At 43.5% G+C, this 22,638-nt stretch overlaps 1 protein-coding gene across 1 annotated transcript in view; it reads left to right on the forward strand.

Annotated features, from left to right (window-relative positions):
- P2RX2 (purinergic receptor P2X 2) overlaps positions 1–22,638 on the forward strand; it is a 48,813-nt gene that overhangs the window by 3,159 nt on the left and 23,016 nt on the right. Inside the window, exons 4-6 of the mRNA XM_044281327.1 lie at positions 13,248–13,323; positions 15,553–15,649; positions 18,156–18,236. Of these exons, the coding sequence (XP_044137262.1) occupies positions 13,248–13,323; positions 15,553–15,649; positions 18,156–18,236 (254 nt within the window). The remainder of the gene's footprint in view (positions 1–13,247; positions 13,324–15,552; positions 15,650–18,155; positions 18,237–22,638) is intronic.

Raw genomic sequence — 22,638 nt, forward strand, 5'->3', positions numbered from 1 at the left:
TATTATGCTTTTAAAATCAGCAGTACTGATTAATACTATTAATAGAGCAACAATTTGTAGAAATCTTTTATTATTATACAGTGATGAGAAAAATAAAGTAGGCCTTCTTTGAATTCTATGGTTTTACATTTGAGGAAGTATTGAGAAAACATCTAGTCCTAAAACTCAGTAAATGCAACCTTAGATGAAGAACACAACAGATTCCACTGTATCATTAATTACTTAACATAAATTATGCCAAAATGGAAAAGCCAAAAACGAAGTACACCCCATAAATCAATAGCTTGTAGAACCACCTGTAGCAGCCAAGCATGTGAGCGGACGCACTGAGGAGAGCTCCCGCACAACAACCTTATAATATCCTCGGCATCCTGCCCTATTTCAGCCTTCTGACAAACTAAGACCTACCAGAGCGCCTCAGTTTGATCTCCGGTACCAGTATAACCAGCAAAAACAAAGAGGGAGCTCGGGGGAGAGAGAGCCCAGGGAGGAGAGCTTCGCTAGGCCTGTGCAGCCGCCCAGGAAGCATAGAGCAGAAAAAGCAGCTGAGGTAGCATCCAAACTGATGCGTTTTGCTAGGACAGCTAGCCAAGAACCCGGAGGTGAGGCTGCTACTGAGTATTGAGAGGTAGCAGCCCCGTAGAGGACTGGCAGTTACAACATGCAGACCCCAAGACCAAAATGGCCACTGATGCGGCAACCTCAAGCTCTCAACAGCCCACAAAACAACTAGGGGAAAGAGATAAGCGGACTCAGGATCATGTGACACAGGAGATCAGTACTGTTGCCTGCCGACCCCACTTTGAAAGATGTCTTTGCAGCGGTGAACCAGTGTAATACTGCCATCTCCTCTCTGAGTAACCTTATGGGGGGCCTTAAGCAAGATGTCAGTATAATTAGACAAGGCCCACAAAAAGTCTCTGAGCGCCTGACTGAAGTGGAAGGGAGAGTGAGCACTCTGAGGGACTGTGTACCTCCCATGAAAAGAGACATGAAAAGGTTATAACTAACATCGCCATGATTGAGGCGAAATAATATTAGACTGATTGGAGTACCTGAGAAGGTGGAAGGTTGTGACCCTAGTTTATTTTTGGAAAACTGCCTGCTGGTAACTTTTGGAAAGGAGTCGCTCACTCCCCTGTTTGCAGTGGAACGTGCTAACCGAGTACCCACGAGACAGCTACCTCCAGGCAGCCCCCGTGACCTGTCCTGATTCAGAATCTACATTATAGAGACCAGAACATTATTCTACGTAAAGCACGTGAAAAGGGCCAGATTGCTGTTGACGGCAAAAACATTTCCAGATTTTTTAGCAGAGGTCCATCACAGAAGGGCCCAGTATATGGATGTTAAAAAACGCCTACGAGCCCTACAAGTGCCCTATTCCATGTTTTATCCAGCAAGGCTCCGAGTGGGAGCTAAGGGCTCCACACATTTCTTTGACTCACCAGCAGAGGCAGTGTCTTGGCTAGACACTAATGAGGCCCAGCTACGGCAGGAGGCACAGTGAAGAATGACCCCCGACTGGGATGTCTGGAAAAGGATATCACCTGGAGAGTCAAGTAAAGAGGACTCAAGCCTGATTATGTTTCTGGTTTTGTTTAAGACGTAGATGTTATCTATATTTCATGTTCAGTGATGGGATGGCTACTGAATGTTTTGTAAAGTGCGGGGAGAAGTGAGGAAGCGAGTGATATTTTTCTAACAGGAAGCTGGACCATATTTTAGGTCTTATATAGTGATGAGCGGGAGGTGCCATATTCGATTTCGCGATATTTCGCGAATATTCGTATTATATTCGTCTAAATCGAATATTCGTAATTATTTCATTTATCGCGAATAATATGCGATTTAAATAATCGTGTATTGCGATTTTAACTTAAGGCTAGTACTTTCCTATTGGTTTGAAATCTAGAATTAGCGAAGATGACGAATGTATTCGTCATATTCCTCAAAACGAAGATAACGAAGTATTCTCCATCTTCGTTTTTAGCTACCTATTCATCAACTTCGCTAATTCTAGCAATCAAATAGGAAAGTTGACTATAGAGACAGCAACGTTTAATTCGCTATGCGATTATATTACTTAGCTTTTTTTTAAAAAAAAATTGAATAGTTAAATACTTGATTATTATAATGATTCTGTTTACAAAAAAAGCTAAATAAATAGAATATTTATAATACCTGATAATTATTATAATTATTCAATTTATAAAAAAGCAAAGTAATATAATCGCATAGCGAATTAAACTTAGCTGTCTCTATAGTAAACTTTCCTATATGATTGCTAGAATTAGCGAAGTTGATGAATAGGTAGCTAAAACGAAGATGGAGAATACTTCGTTATCTTCGTTTTGTGGAATATGACGAATACATTCGTCATATTCGCTAATTCTACCAAGCCAACCATAGTAAACCAGGTCCAAGTTGAAATCGCAATTCGATTATTATAACTTGAATTAATCGAATTGCGATTTCAACGTAATTCTCAAATCCGACAGTACATTCTAGTATATGGAGACGTTCCCATGGTGATGGGGACGCTCCATGAGCACGGAAGTCTGCAGAAGCGGCATTGGGCACTGACTGGAGCAGCCAGGAAGCCAGGAATCCAAAGGACAGGTAAGAACAACTTTAGGGAAGTGGGAAATAAATAAATATAACAATAAAAAAAAACAACGAATATTCGATTTCGCGAATATATAGAACTATATTCTAAATATTCGCGAAATCTCAAAGTTATGATATTCGAGAAAAAAATTAGCAATTCGAATATTTGCGCTCAACACTAGTCTTATATAAGCTCACGTTGCCCATGGTTACATAGTAACATAGTTTATAAGGCCGAAAAAAGACATCTGTCCATCCGGTTCGGTCTGTTATCCTGCAAGTTGATCCAGAGGAAGGGAAAAATAACAACTGTGAGGTAAAAGTGAATTTTCCCCACTTAAGGGTACTTTCACACTTGCAGCAGAGGATTCCGGCAGGCAGTTCCGTCGCCGGAACTGCCTACCGGATCCGGCAATCCGGACGCAAACGGATGGCATTTGTCAGAAATTTGTGAAATACCGGATCCGACTCTCCGGTGTCATCTGGAAAAATGGATCCGGTATTAACTTTTTTTGCATTTTTAAAGGTCTGCGCATGCGGCATTCTGGCAAGTGTCCAGTACCGGAATTTTTGGCCAGAGAGAGAACTGCAGCATGCTGCGGTATTTTCTCCATCCAAAAAACCGTAGGGGGGACTGAACTGATGCATCCTGAACGGAATGCTCTCCATTCAGAATGCATTAGGATAAAACTGATCAGTGACGGAACTCAATACCGGAAAAAAAAAGGCTAGTGTGAAAGTACCCTTAGGGGAAAAAAATTCCTTCCCGACTCCAATCAAGCAATAAGAATAATTCCCTGGATCAACAATCCACCTCTAGTAGCTATAGCCTGTAATAATATTATTACTAGGGTTGAGCGAACCCGTGGAAGTTCGGGTTCGCTGGGTTCGGCCGAACTTCAGGTCAAAGTTCGGGTTCGGGACCCGAACTTGACCCCGAACCCGGACCCCATTTAAGTCAATAGGGACCCGAACTTCACTTTATTATTTTCCATTATAACATGGTTATAGCATTCTTAAAACAGAATGCTAAATAAAAGGTCTATCGAGGGGTTAAAAAAAAAAACTCACCCCATCCACTTGATCGCGCATCGGTATCTTTCTTTTCTTCAGGACCTGCAAAAGTGACGTCACCACAGGTCCTCCTTAATGGTTATAATGGAAAATAATAAAATCACCCGAATGCCGAACCCGAACTTCAGTAAAAAAGTCCGGGTTGCAGTTTGGGTTCGCTCAACTCAAATTATTACACTCCATAAATACATCCAGCCCTCTTGGACGCTTTTAGTGAACTCACCATCATCATCTCCTCAGGCAGAGAGTTCCATAGTCTCACTGCTCTTACCGTAAAGAATCCTCTTCTATGTTTGTGTACAAACCTTCTTTCCTCCAGACGCAGAGGATGTCCCCTTGTCACAATCACAGTCCTGGGGATAAATAGATGATGGGAGAGATCTCTTTTCATTACCCCGATATATTTATACATAGTTATTAGATCTCCCCTCAGTAGTCTTTTTTCTAAGGTGAATAACCCTAATTTTCATAATCTTTCAGGGTACTGTAGTCCCCCATTTCAGTAATTACTTTAGTTGCCCTCCTCTGAACCCTCTCCAGCTCTGCTATGTCTGCCTTGTTCACAGGAGACCAGAACTGTACACAGTAGTCCATGGGTGGTCTGACTAGTGATTTGTAAAGTGGCAGGACTATGTTCTCATCACGGGCATCTATGCCCCTTTTGATGCAACCCATTATCTTATTGGCCTTGGCAGCAGCTGCCTGACACTGGTTTCTACAGCTTAGTTTGCTGTTTACTAAAAGTCCTTTTCCATGTCAGTGTTAGGGCTCGTTTACATGACCGTGTGAAGCCCGTGCCAGTGCTGTGGACCGCAAATTGCGATCCGCAATGCACTGGCACCGTCCATGGGGCAGGCGCATGGGAATCGTAGACCCCATCACTTGAATGGGTCCGCGATCCTTCCGTTACGCAAAAAGATAGAGCAAGTTCTATCTTTTTGCGGTGCGGAAGCACAGAACGGAACCATAGAAAGCACTCCATAGTGCTTCCGTAGTGTTCCGCATCTCCAGATTTGCGGACCCATTGAAATAAATGGGTCCGCATCCGTGATGCGTAATGGCCGCGGAACGGTGCCAGTGTATTGCAGGTCCGCAATACAGCAATGGGCAGAACATGTTCATGTGAACAAGCCCTTACCTAGTGTTTTACCATTTAGTATGTTCTGGTGACTTGCAATATTCCTTCCCATGTGCATAACCTTACATTTGTCAGTGTTAAACCTCATCTGCCACTTATCTGCCCAAACTCCAATCTATCCAGATCCATCTGTAGTAGTATACTGTCCTCTTCCGTGTTAAGTACTTTACACAGTTTAGTGTCATCTGCAAAAAATTATATTTTACTGTGCAAGCCTTCTACAAGATCATTAATAAATATACTGAAGAGAATAGGGCCCAATACTGACCCCTGAGGTAGCCCACTAGTGACAGTGACCCAATCTGAGTGTGTACCATTAATGGGAGAGGTCCTTGGGTACAGGAGACAGGAGACACTTCGGTCATGCCGTGCGGGAATAGGGTGCATTCACTGTGGAGCCGTGTAGATGGAGCACTGGAAAGAATCCTATATAGCCCTAACAAGGTGAAGGGGCTATTATGCCTCTACCTATCTACACGGAGCACTCGCCTTAGAAAAGGCGACCCCGTCCGGTAGCCTGTCCCTATGGTGGGCCTGGCCCTAAAACTACAGAAGTTGTGCCAGTGGTTAGAGTATAAACTGCTTCCAATGGTCCCCCGACGTGGCACGTTTCTGTCCGTAACTCTTCAGGGAGAGACTGCAGGAAGGTAAGATATGGAGCCGCAGGTAAATATCCTGGGGCTGAGTACACACTGGGAGGGAAACAAGCCAGAGGGCTTGTCCTCTGCTATCCTGGGGTGGGATGCAGAGATGCACAGGAGGGGTAGTCCTTAGCAAGACGGTCCGGGGGACACTGTGGTCCCTAGCAAATGAAACCCTTCTGGTTAGGGGTGACAGAGCAATAAACCAGCCGCTATTGCTCTGTCACCCCTAACCAGAAGGGTTTCATTTGCTAGGGACCACAGTGTCCCCCGGACCGTCTTGCTCAGGACTACCCCTCCTGTGCATCTCTGCATCCCACCCCAGGATAGCAGAGGACAAGCCCTCTGGCTTGTTTCCCTCCCAGTGTGTACTCAGCCCCAGGATATTTACCTGCGGCTCCATATCTTACCTTCCTTCAGTCTCTCCCTGAAGAGTTACGGACAGAAATGTGCCACGTCGGGGGACCATTGGAAGCAGTTTATACTCTAACCAGATCATGACTAAGAACAACCTTGTTCGAAACGCGTAGATCGTGGGGAGAAGTGGGTGCAGTGTCACTGTCGCTGGATGTATTTATATTGTGGTGACAAAATAAAGACCGGGATTTTTCACTACGTCCTTCTGGTGCCGGAGCCTTTTTCTACTTGTGTATCTACCTTGGACTGGCTTGGGTCCGCCCCGTGCACCGTCACACAGGATCGAGAGGTGAGCTGGCTACAAACCCTTTTTCTGTATACTCTAACCACTGGCACAACTTCTGTAGTTTTAGGGCCAGGCCCACCATAGGGACAGGCTACCGGACGGGGTCGCCTTTTCTAAGGCGAGTGCTCCGTGTAGATAGGTAGAGGCATAATAGCCCCTTCACCTTGTTAGGGCTATATAGGATTCTTTCCAGTGCTCCATCTACACGGCTCCACAGTGAATGCACCCTATTCCCGCACGGCATGACCGAAGTGTCTCCTGTCTCCTGTACTCAAGGACCTCTCCCACTACCTACAAAGGGTCTGGTAAGACTGTTCACGTCTCCCCAGACGGAACAGATTCTCTGTTTATACCAGCCTGGTACCATTATTTGGTCGCCTATATGTGTGTATGTTAAAATACATGTAGTGAGTTCTATTAGTCTGTTATCAGTGATCCTATTAAAAGTTATATTTTAAATTAGTATACTCCCCCCTCTTGCTTTAGGGGCCCATTGTCTACCTGTAAATTGGAGTGTCTTCATAGCCTGAATTGCCTCAGTGCTCTGGCCATTCTTGTGTGTACCATTAATAACCACCCTTTGTTTTCTATTACTGAGCCAGTTACTTACCCACTGTGAGGGATTAGCTCGCTTTCGGGGGTCACACTCACAGATATCTTTGCCGGACACCAAGTTTAAGGTCCTAACACTGTGCTTCATTGCAGCACATCCGCGTAAACATAAACAATTATACAAAATAAACACCTCACCCGTCTGGGCTCTACCTAAACAGAATAATATACCTGAGTCACCTACATAACGCAGTTCACACTTGGAATCAGATGCGGCTTTCTCAGCAAATCGCTCAGCAGCCTCCAGGCTGTAGCAAAACAGAATGTCTAGGGAACTAGGGCCCAGAAGTCCGCCTGACTCTGGCCGTGCAACCCTCTCACTGCAGGCGTTGCGTGGTCCCCCAAACTCCAGGCTATTCAAAGCCTTGTGGCCCCTCAGTCCTCCTGACTGTGACCACACACAGAGCCTACAGCAGAACTCTGCTTAACAAAACACTCTCCCCTGACTGACTCTTATCCCAGACTGATTGTGGCACCTGGTGCTGACTCAGACCTGATGATTGCCGTGGAAGACATGGAAACTCCCGCTATAAATCTCCCCTAGCAGCCATGAGGCCTGTCACTGCCTTACACCACATACAGACATTTTCTCCCAGTCCAAGCATTCTCATTTTATGTACTAACCTTTCATGCGGTACAGTGTCAAATGCTTTGGAGAAGTCCAGATATTCGACATCCATTGATTCGCCGCTGTCAAGTCTAGAACTTACCTCCTCATAGAAACTGATTAAATTAGTTTGACATGACCAATCCTTCATGAAGCCATGAAAATATGGCATTATTTACTTATTTTCATTGAGGTACTCCAAGATAGCATCTCTTTGAAAACCTTTATACAGTTTACCCCCGACAGATGCTAAACTTACTGGCCTATAGTTTCCAAGCTCTGTTTTTGGACCCTTTTTGAATATTGGCACCACATTTGCTATGCACCAATCCTGTGGAACACTCCCTGTCAGTATAGAGTCCTTAAATATCAGAAATAAGGATATGACATTACTTAATTCTCTTAGGATACGGGGGTGTATGCCATCTGGTCCTGGCGATTTATCTGTTTTAATCTTTTTAAGACGCCACTGTACTTCTTTCCGGGTCAGACGGGGCACTTTTAATGGTGATGTTTTTTTTTTTACATATTCTATTTTTTTCCTTATAGTTTTTCCGTGCTTCCTCGCTACCCTCCTGTTTTAGTGAATTAAATGCTGTCTTTGTCATTTATTGCTTTCTTTACAGTTCTATTCATCCACATTAGTTTTTTCTTGTTCCTTAACCTTTTATCCCCATAAGGTATGTACCTCTCAATTAGATTTTAGGATGCTTTTAAAAATATCCCATTTTGTGGCTGTATTTTTATTTTTGAGGATTTTGTCCCAGTTAGTTAGGCTTTTGGCCTCTCTTAGTTGGCTAAATTTAGCTTTTTTGAAGTTTGGTATTTTTGTTCCTCCCTGAAGAAACACTCTTTTGAATGACAATTGGAAGGTTATTACTTCATGGTCACTATTTCCCAGTTGTCCCCCGGCCTGGACATCTGTGATTCTGTCAGGTCTATTGGTTAATACTAAGTCCAGTATGGCTGTCCCTCTAGTCGGGTCCTGAACCAGTTGGGAAAGGTAATTATCTTTGGTTATTGGTTGCTGGGTATATTCTAGTTAAGTAGCCCTGATCCCCGTGTTACAGTAGGGAATGTGTTTTTTTTAATTATATTTTGTTTGCAAGTTTAGGGGAATGGCACCATAAATGCACCACTCTTTCTTTTTGTTATATTGGGGTATACCTCTGCTATATGTCAGAGCTGGGAAATGGTATATGGAGCTGGTAGTCTGTTATCCGGGGTCCGCAGATCTTATTTCTAGGTTTTGATGATGGGGGTTAATGTGTTAGCCTAGAACGTGAGGGGCCTTGGTGACGCATCCAAAAGATATGCTGTGTTTAATTTGCTGCGGCAATTCGAACTTGCCATTATTTGCTTGTCAGAAACACATCTGACGAGGGAATCTGTAGGCGCATTAAATCGCTCCTGGATGGGCCATGCGTACCATTCCACGTATTCTACACATGCCAGGGGGGTTAGTGTGCTTATACATAAGCAGATCCCTTTTCAGTGTTCTAAGGTCAGTATAGACCCTTATGGTCGGTATATATGTGTAAACTGCACTATATTTTAAACAGCGCTTATCATGGTAGCATTGTATATTCCTCCTCCATATACGGGTGAGGTATTGAAGCATGTACTAATCTTTATGGCTGCGTCACCGAGCGCCCCCACAATTATTGTTGGAGATTTCAACATGGTGCTTGACCATAACATAGATACATTCTGTGAGGCTGCTACTTCTGAGGAGGTATTGTTGTCAAGTATGGCGAAAGTTCTCATGGAAACAGCCCTGTGTGACATCGGGAGGGTTCGTAATCCTAATGTGAGACAATTCTCCTGCTATTCTAGTTCCTATAACACATTGTCCGTACAGTTCAGTATATGCCCAGAAGTATTTCTGATCATTCCCTTATCAGGGTCGAGCTAAGCTTGGACCCTAAATCAGTGAGAGGCTTGTGGAAGTTAGACCCTTTCTGGCTAACACTACTTCACGACTCCGGGGGTATACTGACAGAGAGGCAGGAATTTTTATGTCATTTAATATTGGATCTGCATCGCGGACACTAGTTTGGGATACCTTTAAAGCTTATGTTAGGGGGATATTTATCAAACATATTCAATGCCGCAAGTCTAAAAGTAGGGAACTATTGCAGGTGCTACAGTCCAGAGTCATTGACACTAAATGCAAATATGTAGAAAGCCCACAGAAGTGAACCGATATTTAGTGACTACTATAAGCAACTGTATTCCTCTAGGCTACAGCGTAGACAAGGAGAGATTCAGAGTTTTCTTGCCTCTGTTCAGCTGTCAGTACTGACGGCAGAGCAGAGAGCATGTCTTGAAGAACCTCTAAGCTTAGAAGAACTAGAAGAGGCTGTGAAGGAGCTCTCGATTGAGAAGGCTCCTGGGGCGGATGGCCTACCAGGGGAATTCCTAAAGAAATATAAGGACTCCTTACTACCCCAACTTTTGGCAGTCTTTGAAGAGGCGGAATCAGGGGCGTAGCTATAGGCTCATGGGCCCTGGTGTGAGAGTTCAGTTTGGGCCCCCCTACTCTTAATACTGTTTCCTAACACCACCAGACCCCTGCACGCCCACCATGCCAATGGCAGAACTAAAATCTCACAGAGAAAATGCATTTTAATCCAATAAGAGCATAATAATATTATTATTATTATTATTATTATTATTATTAAGGATGCCATCTATAAGTAGTAAAGTATTTTATTTTTTATTGAAAATAATAAATCTGAATGAGATAATAAAATGTAGTGGCCCAGTTACGCACAATGGCAGACCTAGGAGCAGGAAAAATGTGACTGGAGTGGTTGGGAGCAGGTAAGTATGTATTCTTAGCCTAGTAAAATGTCATTATTACTGGAGAACCCCTTTAAGTTCCTATACCTCACAGGAGATGCAATTTCATAAGTCTGTAATAGTAATAATTTTACCGCGAATAAAGAAAATTCCGTAAAATAAAAGGTAATGTCAAATATACTAACCTGGAAATCCGTATAGTACGTGAGATAATATAGCATAAATGTGAGCACAGACAGCCACTCAGATATCACCACAGACATATAACAGATCTACATAAGAGAAGTAGAAGACGTTACTGGGTATTTGTCGGCACGCCATTCTCTGCCCAGTATAAAACTGAAATGTAGCGTCAAGAGAGTCGCATGCAATACGTTCAGTCTTCCATCATTTACGTAAACGCATGAACTTCATCTCAGGTTAATTTGCATATGTATCAAATCGGGTTTTTTACACAATAAAAGCACACAGAGCTATGGGGACTGGGTATTGCGGATGTGCTAGCGGCCATCTAGCAACCCATTTCCCCAACTCTATACACAAAATCCCGGTGACAGGTTCCCTTTAAATGCTTTGAACAATTGAAGGCAGAGTTTGGCCTTCTGAATTCTCTCTTCTACCAGTGTTTCCAACTTCGGCATGCCCTAGCAGCACAGTGTAAGACAGCTGATCTTACCATACATACTTCTATGGTGGCGGAGCAGATTAAAAGTGGGGGTGCGACTAAGGGGGTAATAAAAAAATAAAAATAAACTATTGCTTTATCAGAAACATTTTCCATTGTTAGTATGAAAGAAGTGGTCTCGGGATATGGGTTAATTAACAGATACACACTGGTCGGAGGTGCTATCTATGGGACCTTCATTGTCCCTGTGCGAGGCACACAGACTTTCACAACTCTATTTGATACATAGGGTCTATAGGGCACCCCTGTTCCTTCAGAGATTGGGTATACATGACACGTCTAATTACCCTAAATGTTGTATCCCTGACGCACACCTCCTTCATATGTTCTGGGAATGTACCTATCTAGGCCCTTTCTGGCGAGCAATATTGGATGTTATTTTTGAGGTATATAGAATTAGACTCCCTGCTGAACCTTTAACATGTATATTGGCACTAATGCAAAATGATTCCACAGAGGGACCCAACATTAGAATAAGTAGATTTTTATATCAAGCCTGGAAACTAATAGCCAAATACTGGATCAGCGCCAATGTACCAACCAAAGATGAGTTCATTGCACGCATGAATGTGGTAATTGGGTTAGAGAGGGAAGTGTATTACAATAGAGGCACCGTTAAAAAGTGTGACTGTATTTGGGGACCATGGATGACAACACCGTGACTGCCCTCCAGGCGCCTATTATCACTTCAGTTGGGAAGAGGTATTACTCAGTAAAGACAGGGTGGGTTGGTTTCGTTTTGTTGGACCTTTAGGATCTGCATGTGATAGAAATGCATGATTATAGGTCAGGAAGAGAGAGAGTTATGGTCTAAGTGCGTTATGGTGCAGTTCAGGGGAGGGGGGGTTTGGTTAGGAAAATGGGTATGTTCTGTTTATGACTGTGGATGTACCCAATTTGGGTCTCTGTATATTTTTGCACATGGATCCGTGTCATCTTTGTTTCTGTATAAATGCTAAAGAAAATCAATAAAAAATTATTTGATTGAAGGTTAAAAAAAGAACCACCTGTAGCAATAACTTGAAGTAATTGTTTTCTGTGTGACTTTATCAGTCTCTCACATCGTTCTGGAAGAATTTTTTCCCACTGTTCTTTACAACGTTGCTTCAGTTCATTGAGATTTGTGGGCATACGTTTGTGCACAGCTCTCTTAAGGTCCTGTAACAGCAGTTGAGGTCTGGACTTTGACTGGGACACTGAAACACCTTGATTCTATATTTTTTTTTAGCCATTCCGTGGTAGAATTGCTGGTGTGCTTTAAATAATTTCTTGTTGAATGACCCAGTTTTGCCAAAACTTTAGCTGTTGGATAGATGGCCTCACATTTGACTTTAAAACACTTTTATAAACAGAGGAGTTCATAGTCCAAAGGTCCTGTGGCTGTAAAACAATCCCAAATCATCCCCTCTTCACCACTGTACTAGAACAGTAGGCATGAGGTGTTTGTGGAGATATGCTGTGTCTGACTTTTGCCACACGTGACGCTGTGCGTTATGGCCAGACATTTCCACTTTGGTCTCGTCTAGGCAAATAACTTTTTCCAGAAGTCTTGTGGTTGGTTCAGATGCAACTTTGCAAACATGAGCTGTGCTGCCATATTCTTTCTAGAAAGAAGAGGCTTTCTCCTGGCAGTCCTTCCAAACAAGCCATACTTGGTCAGTCTTTTTCTAATTGACCATTTAATTTGCTAACTGAGGCCTGTAGAGTCTTGAATGTAACTTCTGGATGTTTTGCAATTTCTCTAATCATTTCACAGTCTGACCTTGGGGTGAATTTGCTAAGGCATCCACTTTTGGGAAGATTGTCAATTGTCTTGTTTTCCACTTGTGAATATTCTTTCTCACTGTAGAATGATGGACTTCAAATAGTGTGGAAATGGCCTTATAATGGCCCATTCCATTAATCTCTGTGAAAATCGCAAAGTGCTGTAGTCAGTTGTCACCAGAACTCACGTACAGATGAGTGGAGCATCGGTGCACATGCCTGACCTGCTGCTCTGTTCCTTTCGAGTGGCCCCCAAAGGGCAAGAGGTCCTCATTCTTGTGATCTGTGGGGATCCCAAAAGGTAGGACACCTACTGATATAGTTATTACTTATCCTGTGGATAGAGGTAAACTTCTTGCTATCAGAATACCCCTTTAATTTTTCACACATGGCTTTTCCATTTTGGCATAGTTTTTGTTAAATGACTAATGACAAATTGTAATTTGTCATATACTGTTGTTCATCTGAGGTTGTATTCACATAATTTTAAGACCTTCTTAGGACCAGATGCTTTATATTATGTCCTGATACGTAAAACCATAGAATTTAGAGAGGTGTATTATTTTTCTCATGGCTGTATATACATATTTTTCTTTTTTCTTTTCCAGAGTAAGAGTGTAATTGACGCTCTCTGTGTTACAACTGAAGACTGTAAACATGGAGAGATGCATGTTCTTGGTCATGGTAAGTAACTTAATAATGTACTGCAATATTTAGCTTACTAGGGATCTGTCATCAACATCAGTTTTAAACTGCCCACAATGCCAGGTATTCTTCCCCTTTTTAAAATTTTACCTTTATGTGCAATCCAGTGAAAAATTCTCTTATGCAATATGCTTATTAGGCTACTTTCACACTTCCAATGTTGTTTTACGGTATTGAGATCCGGCAGAGGATCTCAATATCGGTAAAAACGTTTCTGTTTAGTCCTCATGCATTCTGAATGGAAAGAGATTCCTTCAGGATGCATCAGGATGTCTTCCGTTCCAACAGCATTCCGTTTTTGTGACTGGACACAAAACCGCTGCAAGCTGCGGTTTTGTGTCCGGTCATAAAAACGGAAAAAAACGGATCCAGCACTGAAAACAATGTAAGTCAATGGTGACAGATCCATTTGTATAGGAGCCTAAAAAAACGGATCCATCACCCATTGACTTTCAATGTATTTAGTGACTGATCTGTTTTTTTCTGTTTTGATTTTACACAACCGTATCCTAATGGTACAGATGCATCCTGATATATAAAAACAAAACGGATCAGTTTAATTCCGGTATTGAGATCCTATTAACAACTCAAGTGTGAAAGTAGCCTTAGCTGGTCACCAAGGGAGAGCCTGAGCCACTCAGTGCACCATAGCTCCAGCCCTTTCCTATCCCAGCCTCCCTTAGCTGCTTGACTGACACTGCTTCAGCAGCCGCATGGCACTTGGACTTATCTATCAAGCAGCAGAGGGAGGTGCTGAGAGGGAAAAGGGCTGGAGCTATGGTGCACTGAGCAGTCCAAACTTGGTGCACGTAACATCTAATTAGCATACTGCACAATGGATTGCAGCAGTGATCTTGATACATAAAGGTATGATAATAAAATGAGAAGGAAGCCCTGCCTGCTATTGTGGCCAATTTAAAACTCCATTTAACCCATAAACAATTGCAGTAGATCTTGCTACAAAGATTGTCAGCCTGATCCACTTGAAGTGATCATGTTGGCTCTCTGTCACAAAAAATGCTAAACACAGGTCTTAGAGTGAGCTGCATAGTCAGCAAGAACCCAAATGCAGGAAGCTTCCTTTCTGCGTTCATGTCATGGAGGCCTATGACATTGGAATTACATCACAGGCCTCCAACCGTCAGATGGAGGAGTGGTCCATGCTGGGAGGACATGATCTGCATTCCTCTGTATACGCAAATCATATCATCCCAGCTTGTTCCAGCCCCCCTCCCATCAAATAAAAATCTAACACTAAATAATCTCAGCCTCAACCCACCCACACCAACAAGGACCATCCACCATGTCAGGAGCCCATATAATAAGGCTTTATTCACACTGCTAGAATGTGAAAACCAGAGCCAAAACACATCATCCATGTTCTGTTGGTAGTTTTCATGGACCCATAGACGTCAATGTTCAGGATTGGTCTGCAGCACAGGACAAAGTGGTGCATGTCTCTCTTGTTTTCCACCGACCCATGGTCCTCAGAAAGCCACTGATGTTTAAATAGACCCATGATCCATGTGCTGTCTGTGGAGAACAGTCAGTGCACATCTGAGTAAGACCTGATGCATCCATTTCTTGAAATATATTCAATATCAAATGCACACAAGTTATTATTATCTGTGATTAGTTTTTGCCTCCTTAGCCCCACATCTCTTCTTATATTTTCAAGAAAAATGTCTTAATATATGGGTAGTTTTACAGATCACACATACCACCTGAAGGCAGAAGTCACGCTACAAAAATTGAGAACCTTTCTTCTTGAGTGTTATAGCAGTGATGTCAGTTGGGCAAAGTTCATGAATTTGGTATCACAGAAGGGAGCAAAGTTTATTTAGTGGCATTTGTTTGATTAAATGAATGGCAGTAATTTACAAAAAGATAACAAAGGAATTTACATCTTTACTGTTATCCCTGTGTAAATGCATGGAGAGGTACTGGTTTTACTTTGGTATCACATTAAAGTGGTAAAGAAGAAAAAACATTTTTGTCCCAAATATATTTTTTAAAAGATATATCAATATTCACCATTAAAATGTAGCATTGCGTTACCGTTGGCTGTGCAAGAATTGTGCAAATATTTTTTAAAACTATATAAATATTCACCATTAAAAACCTATGTGGCCTCACTCAAAAACTGTGATTAACAACCTGTGAACGTGGAAACTGAACTTATTGGTAACTTCTCCTGTGCTTCCGTAGGGGTGCAAACTGGGCGCTGTGTCAGTGCTACTCATGGATCACTTAAAACTTGTGAGATCCATGCATGGTGTCCGCTGGAAGATGAGACCGTCACCAGGTTAGTAACAGATGTTAGGAGGGCAGTACTTGTTTTCAGTTGTACTGTTTAGTAGACAAGGCAGGCTTGGTATTGCATACATACTGTAATACTAAGGATTGGAACTAAAATAGGCAATTTCCTAATATTGTAATATACAATGTACCAGAATTGCTTTCTATAATAACTGGGGCAGTCCAGTTTTTGAAATTTCCTGTGGTTGCCCTCTAGATCTGAAAATAGACATGCTTTTTACTTTTTGCATTCAGGGGTTCTGGAGCACCACACGGTGCTGTTATTTTTGGCTGATGATTTTAAATCTGCTTCAAAAGGGGAATGTTACTTCTTTGAAGTGGATTTTAGCTATGTTCACCACATAAGGCTAAAATATCTAAAACGTGGGCTCCAATAGGAACCAAACATGCTGCTCACAGAAGCAGATCATCCTACTGATGATTTTTGCCATGTGAACATGGCCTGACAGGGAGAGAGGTGCTGCACGAAGGACATGCCCCTGAGCAAGGACATTCTCCTGAGCTGCCTTGAAAATTCTTGAAATTCATCTAGTAGAGCAATTGGAGCAATGAATGAGGAGGATCCTTGGATCCATGTGAGGTACAGGGCTGGTTATAGCTATGTTAGAAAGCCACTGCCATGTACTATTTGATGTCTGATTTTCATTTTTTACATTTGTCATGGGATAACCCCTTTAAGCGGGTACAGCATATTCAACTAGTTCAAGATCCAGAAACCTATTAACTAAGAACTGGTATCTGCCAAAGAGACTACAAGAAGGCATCTCTGTTTGATGAGAAAGTTACCACCCTGGCATCACTGCCTCAGCTTAATAAACTCCTATATCTGTGACCACAAAATCTTTAATGTAATAGGCACAATCTGTGGTCATTGGCAGTGACAGTTGTATTTCCTATAATACCTGATAACAGTACTGCTTATTTATTAGGTGGTCTTTAGCTATGCATGACCTTGTCTGGTCTGAGGGCCAAACTGTTATATTGAACCTCTCCCAAGGTGGAGGCACTATCATCTGAGACATTCATGGCATCAAAAATCTATGCTATACATGTCTGATAAGTGCAGGTTCCACTTCCAGAACGCCTACCACTTGAGAGAATGAAGGTCTTCTTCTGCTTTCAGCATTCCAGGTAGGAGGAGACCCTACATGCATGTGACCGTCTCCATGATAGATGACGGGTGTTGTGGTAACAGGCTAGTATTTCACAACACCCATAAACTACAGTGGAGAGAACTCCATGCAAAGATGGACACCTCTCTGATGCATATACCACTTACAATAAGGGGTCAAAGAACCCAATTCTCCTGATATATGGGCAAACCAGAGATGGCTACAAAGTACACCATTAGAATTTGTCTGTCCCTGCTCCAGAGTTGTGTGCCACTCCTTTAGTTCTGACATCAAAACTACATGCAACTATGCAATTTTGTGAGTAGATAGTTGGCAGGTTGGTGTCTGCACAGAATGGCATCACAGGCTGCAGGTTGTGTACCTCTGCTGTTGACGATAGTTCTGTTCAGGTAACTGAAACTATGAGGAGAGCTCTAAATATCAGCTGATTTTTTTTGTGTGTCATGTTAGATTCTCCTATATTAGCATTGTGTTGGGAAATTGCCGTTCCATAGTATATTTTTAAATAAGTCTTCCAGGAATTATTTAAAATGGCCACCAGCAACCTGTCCTAGGAGGTGAGCAGGACTGGTTTCTTCCACTTGCCGAGCTGCCTAAAGGGTGAGGGGGCATGGCCTCAGTACACACTACACTGCTCTGCAATAGATGGTAATGATGCGATCCTGCCTATGATATTCCATCATGGCTGAGCAGCCTGACAGGAACAATCATCCATATCTAGTATATAGAAGTGCCAGAGCGTAGTTTGTAGTGAGGCCCCTGCACTGCAAGTGGAGGCAACCAGTCCTGCTCACATTCTAGGACAGGTTGGTGGCAGCCATTTTAAATAATTTGTGAAGACCCCTTTTATTAACTGGTCTCCATACAAACCCAGTGTTGCCATCATCCATATTATCCCTCCATTACGACTATAAAATTATATTGTTTTATTAAATGAATGCTACAAATAGAGTCCCACCTTGGGAGAAAATACATTAGCAAACTAAATTTATGACACCACAAGGGCCAAGAATAGATGGATCCAGAAGCTATTGTACATTTTACAGCCCACTAGCTCTATTTCTTCCTTGTAAGGAACCCCACCATTTTTGTAATCTTTCCTCCACATCTTCTGAATCTCCACCATTGGGAATTAGTAGATGAGCCTTGAAATAAATTGCACATTACCAAGAAATGCAATCCTGAATTTCCCCTGAGAAGAGGTCAGAAATATCATTAATATCCTAGAAACCTACCATTATCCTCAGAGGGGTTTTACTTGTTATTTCTCCGTTGCATTTTCTCTCTTCTTCCAATTTCACAATACCATAATAAAATCTTCTTTATCTTCGTTTCTCACCATTGTCTCTTTGGTTCTAGTGAGTCATTGCATGACTTTGTCCCGAGCTTCACCATCCTCATCAAGAACAACATCCACTTCCCTCAGTTTGGATTCTCCAAGTAAGATTATTAAATCGATAGCTCTGTCTCACCTCCTCCTGTACAAGAACCTTGTCCAAAAAGCATGTACAAATGGAGTCTAGACTACTTAGTTTGCTTAGTAAGGCGATTCCAATGCCTTTAATGTATTTAAAATAATTTTGTGGCTGAGCACAATGCATTTAGTGTTTACTTAGCGTTAAATCACTTTAGATGAGGTGTTGCTGGTCACTGCCAAAATTAGTCATGCATTATAAACAGTAACACATTACAAAGCAGAGGTGCTATAATAAATGGGGGATATTTCTAAAGATGTGTAAGGTATCTGTGGATCGCTACAACTAGACAATATGGAACAGGTGCTCTAGGTCTATGTGGCCCACCCAGCCACAGAAAGATATTCAGAAAGTAAAAAGAAAGACCTGGCACTCTAAATATGCAGCCAAAATCGAGATAAGATATTAAAATATTAGATTGTTTTATTTAAAATATATTTAAAAATAGAAATAAACACAGCAGCATATAGAATAAATAAATGGCAGCACTAGACTATACAATATAATAACAGTGAATGGCAGCAGTGAAAAATCAGCAATAATATTGATATAATAAAATGGTGTCAATGGTAAAATTCAACCATAGAGGATTCACAATCTATAGATGGATTAAAACATGAAATGTTCCTCTTATACCGCAATAGAAGGTGCAAAGTGCATTCAAATGGCAGCGATAATTAATATCCAGCAGACTTCAGACTATGTTCAAGTCTTCGCATGTAAAGTCATTATTCCGCGTTTATCCAGAATGGATAACTTTAGCTAATCACAATCCACAGTTGCTACTGACTTGCTATAACAGCGTGCGCATAAATCGCCAGTCTTTCAAATGACACAAGAGAGGCCAGAAGATACAATGCGGTAACTTCTCAAGGTGGCGTCCCACCCAGGTACAGTTACTATGTATCCTTGTTACCTTGGTCTGGTCGATGTGTGCATGTGGGCTTGATGGTTCGTAGTATAATGGATATCAGCTGTGCTTGTCCAAGCTACGTTCCCACGGCTGGTTTGTGCGCTTAATGAAAGTATATATCGTCAGAGCTTTTTGTCTTTCTTCCGGAGGCTTTAATTCATGTCCAGGGGAGATGCTTTACCAGCATGCCGGTGCAAGGTATGACCCATACGTGTTTCGAGGATATAGCAGTGACCCCTTCCTCAGTGGATAACCTTGCAGTATTACCCCTCTTCCTTATATACTCTAATCCAGGTGAGTATCAAAAGCCGATCCGGAATCCGACAGTCCCAGGGATACATGCTGTGGCGAAACCAACCTCGCCACTGGGTTTTGGAGAGGACTGTTTAAAAGCCTCTTGCCTCAGGATTATGGCCCATAGTAACTTTAAAGGAGAAGACAGACCGGCCGCACAGCTTAAATCTGTCTGTGGAATTGTATTTTATGTTATTATGCGTTCGGTTAAATTGTATGTTATGTGAGGGTACCCAGATAGCTAATATTATTGTATTCGTGTATTCTGAGTGCCATTCACCTAATGATATGCACTCAGACTTGAGCTATCTGGGGATATGTTAAATGTCTGTGTTTGCTGTGGGGGTGTGCCATTGTGTGTTTAAATGGCGATTCCTGTCCTGTTGTCTCCACATGTGTATTGGCGACTTCCCTTTGTCCTGAGAGATAATTGGATTGCCTTCGGTTGTCTCCGGGACAGAGAGGAGGAAACCAGGATGCATTGTGGGGATATGTTGTATCTGTCCTGTGTCCCAGTCTCCCTTCTGGTCCTCTGGGGGCGTGAACGATTGGTTGCTGTATTTACATTGTATGTGTTGTAAATTACTGATTGGTTGTATTTCAAAACCCTGTGGGCAGACCTGTATTTGCAACAACTGTAATAAAAACCAGGCTGGGTGTGCCAGCACGTCAGAGCACTGCTTGATCCTCAACACGGAGCCTTGTCTCTTTATTGGGGGGGATTCCCTGTATGCTGTTGGAGACTGATTGCCAGGAGTGTAAGCTGACTGAATGCTTTTCCTGTTCGTCTGCTGGCAGCTATTCGCGAGGTTCCAGTTTGGAGTGCTATTTTGTATCCAGTTCGGGAGGTTGGTGTTCTGCCTGCAGTAGCTGTGCCTGTCTCTCAGAAAGGGGCATATCGCCTAAACGGATTTTAACCCCTTGTCTGCTGAAACGGTCCGTTACATTGGTGGCAAGCAGCGGGATCGTTCCTACAGCCAGAAGGACAGCTACAGGAGACACAATTTCTGTGGATTCTACAATTTAAGGGCAACGCATGTCCCAGTACAGCGACCCTAAAAGTAACAGGATGGAACCAGCAGTGTTATACGAGGAGGAGGACCTGGATGGCCGGGATGCATTAAGGAAAGGCATCTGGTACCAGGCCCTGGATAATGTACAATACCAGCGGGGTGAGAGTCTCCCCAGTGAAGAGCAGCAGTTGCAGAAGCAAGTGGCCCTGCGGATGCCCTTCCTGGGAGAGCAGCCCCTGGAAGAATGGGTGAAGGAACTAGAGCACCGGGTATGGCAGGAGCTATGGCTGGAGGATGCCTACCAGGCGCTCTGGTGGTATATGGCACAGTTTATACCCTGGACAGCTGAGCATGACAAGCCAGAGGGAGAGGAGTTTGATAGTCCTGGCTTGTTATGGGAGTCCTTTGCAGAGCCTGACTTCGGGAGCCCTGCACAGTCCAGACTTCAGGACATTTTCTATGAGAGGGAGGCTAGGCATGAGTGGGATGACCCCCATGAGGTAGAGCAAGACCTGGCTCACCTAGCAACCCTGGAGTGGGAACTGGAGCAGGACTACCGAGATCTCTTCCACTCCATTGGGAAGGCTCAGCAGGACAGTAAGGTGACAGACCCAGATCCAGACCCATTCAGCTGGGCAGATATTGTAGAGCGTTACTGGGAAGGACCCCAGGTGGCCGGTAGAGATGGGACCGAGGTCTCTCCACCGGTCCTGCAGGGAATTGGGAGCCCAGTCTCCATTCCCCAGCAGCAGGCTGAGTTACAGGGGGCAGAGACGGTCGGTCCTGTCCCCCAGCAGCAGATTGAGTTGTTGGGAATTGGGAGCCCAGTCTCCATTCCACAGCAACAGAAGGATTTGTTGGGAACTGGGAGCCTAGTCTCCATTCCCCAGCGGCAGCTTAACACACCAGGGGGAGACAGTAAGCCCAACAACTGTGCAGATGGGACCGTGGTCTCTGCACTCACAGCACAGGGGGTAGGGACAGTCGGTCCTGTTCCCCAGCAACAGGGCTGTTTAGCCAAAGAGGAGACAGTTGGTCTCCCCCTCAAACAACCAGATCTCAAGCCATCTCCGCAGGGATACCAGGAGGAGGAGGTAAGCGAGCCCTCCCCTTCCCAGCTACTTCCCAACCGAGTTCTGGGGGCAGGGGATGAGCCTGCAATACCCACTGATCCCTTCCCAGCGGAAGAGCTGGCATCAGGGCAGAGAGCCGCTAGCCTCTGCTCCACCGACCCCCTTGTTACAGGACTGGCTTGTACCCCCCTCACGCCAGCAGAAGAGCTGGCATCAGGGCAGAGCCCAGTCGGCCTCTGCCCTCCCCTATCCTCTTGTCCAGAGACTGACTTCCCACAGGCATCCCCAGTGGAAGAGCTGGCATCTGGGCAGAGCGCAGTCGGACTCTGCCCACCAAGTACCTACAGCTCCAAGCTGGAGAACCACAAAGCAAGGAGTAGCAGATGCCCACTCAACAGCTGGGGACATACAGAACAGAGCCAGGCCCTAAGATTCAACAGGTCCAGTATTGGGTTGTGGGTGGGCTGCCAGACTATCTCAGGTACCGACCGGCGTGAGGTCAGGTATCTGGTTAGTCTTCCCTGGGGGGGATGTGTGGCGAAACCAACCTCGCCACTGGATTTTGGAGAGGGCTGTTTAAAAGCCTCTTGCCTCAGGATTATGGCCCATAGTAACTTTAAAGGAGAAGACAGACCGGCCGCACAGCTTAAATCTGTCTGTGGAATTGTATTTTATGTTATTATGCGTTCGGTTAAATTGTATGTTATGTGAGGGTACCCAGATAGCTAATATTATTGTATTTGTGTATTCTGAGTGCCATTCACCTAATGATATGCACTCAGACTTGAGCTATCTGGGGATATGTTAAATGTCTGTGTTTGCTGTGGGTGTGTGCCATTGTGTGTTTAAATGGTAATTCCTGTCCTGTTGTCTCCACATGTGTATTGGCGACTTCCCTTTGTCCTGAGAGATAATTGGATTGCCTTCGGTTGTCTCTGGGACAGAGAGGAGGAAACCAGGATGTATTGTGGGGATATGTTGTATCTGTCCTGTGTCGCAGTCTCCCTTCTGGTCCTCTGGGGGCGTGAACGATTGGTTGCTGTATTTACATTGTATGTGTTGTAAATTACTGAT

This window comes from Bufo gargarizans, chromosome 1 (genome assembly GCF_014858855.1).
Source record: "Bufo gargarizans isolate SCDJY-AF-19 chromosome 1, ASM1485885v1, whole genome shotgun sequence".
In the NCBI taxonomy this organism is placed as follows: domain Eukaryota; kingdom Metazoa; phylum Chordata; class Amphibia; order Anura; family Bufonidae; genus Bufo; species Bufo gargarizans.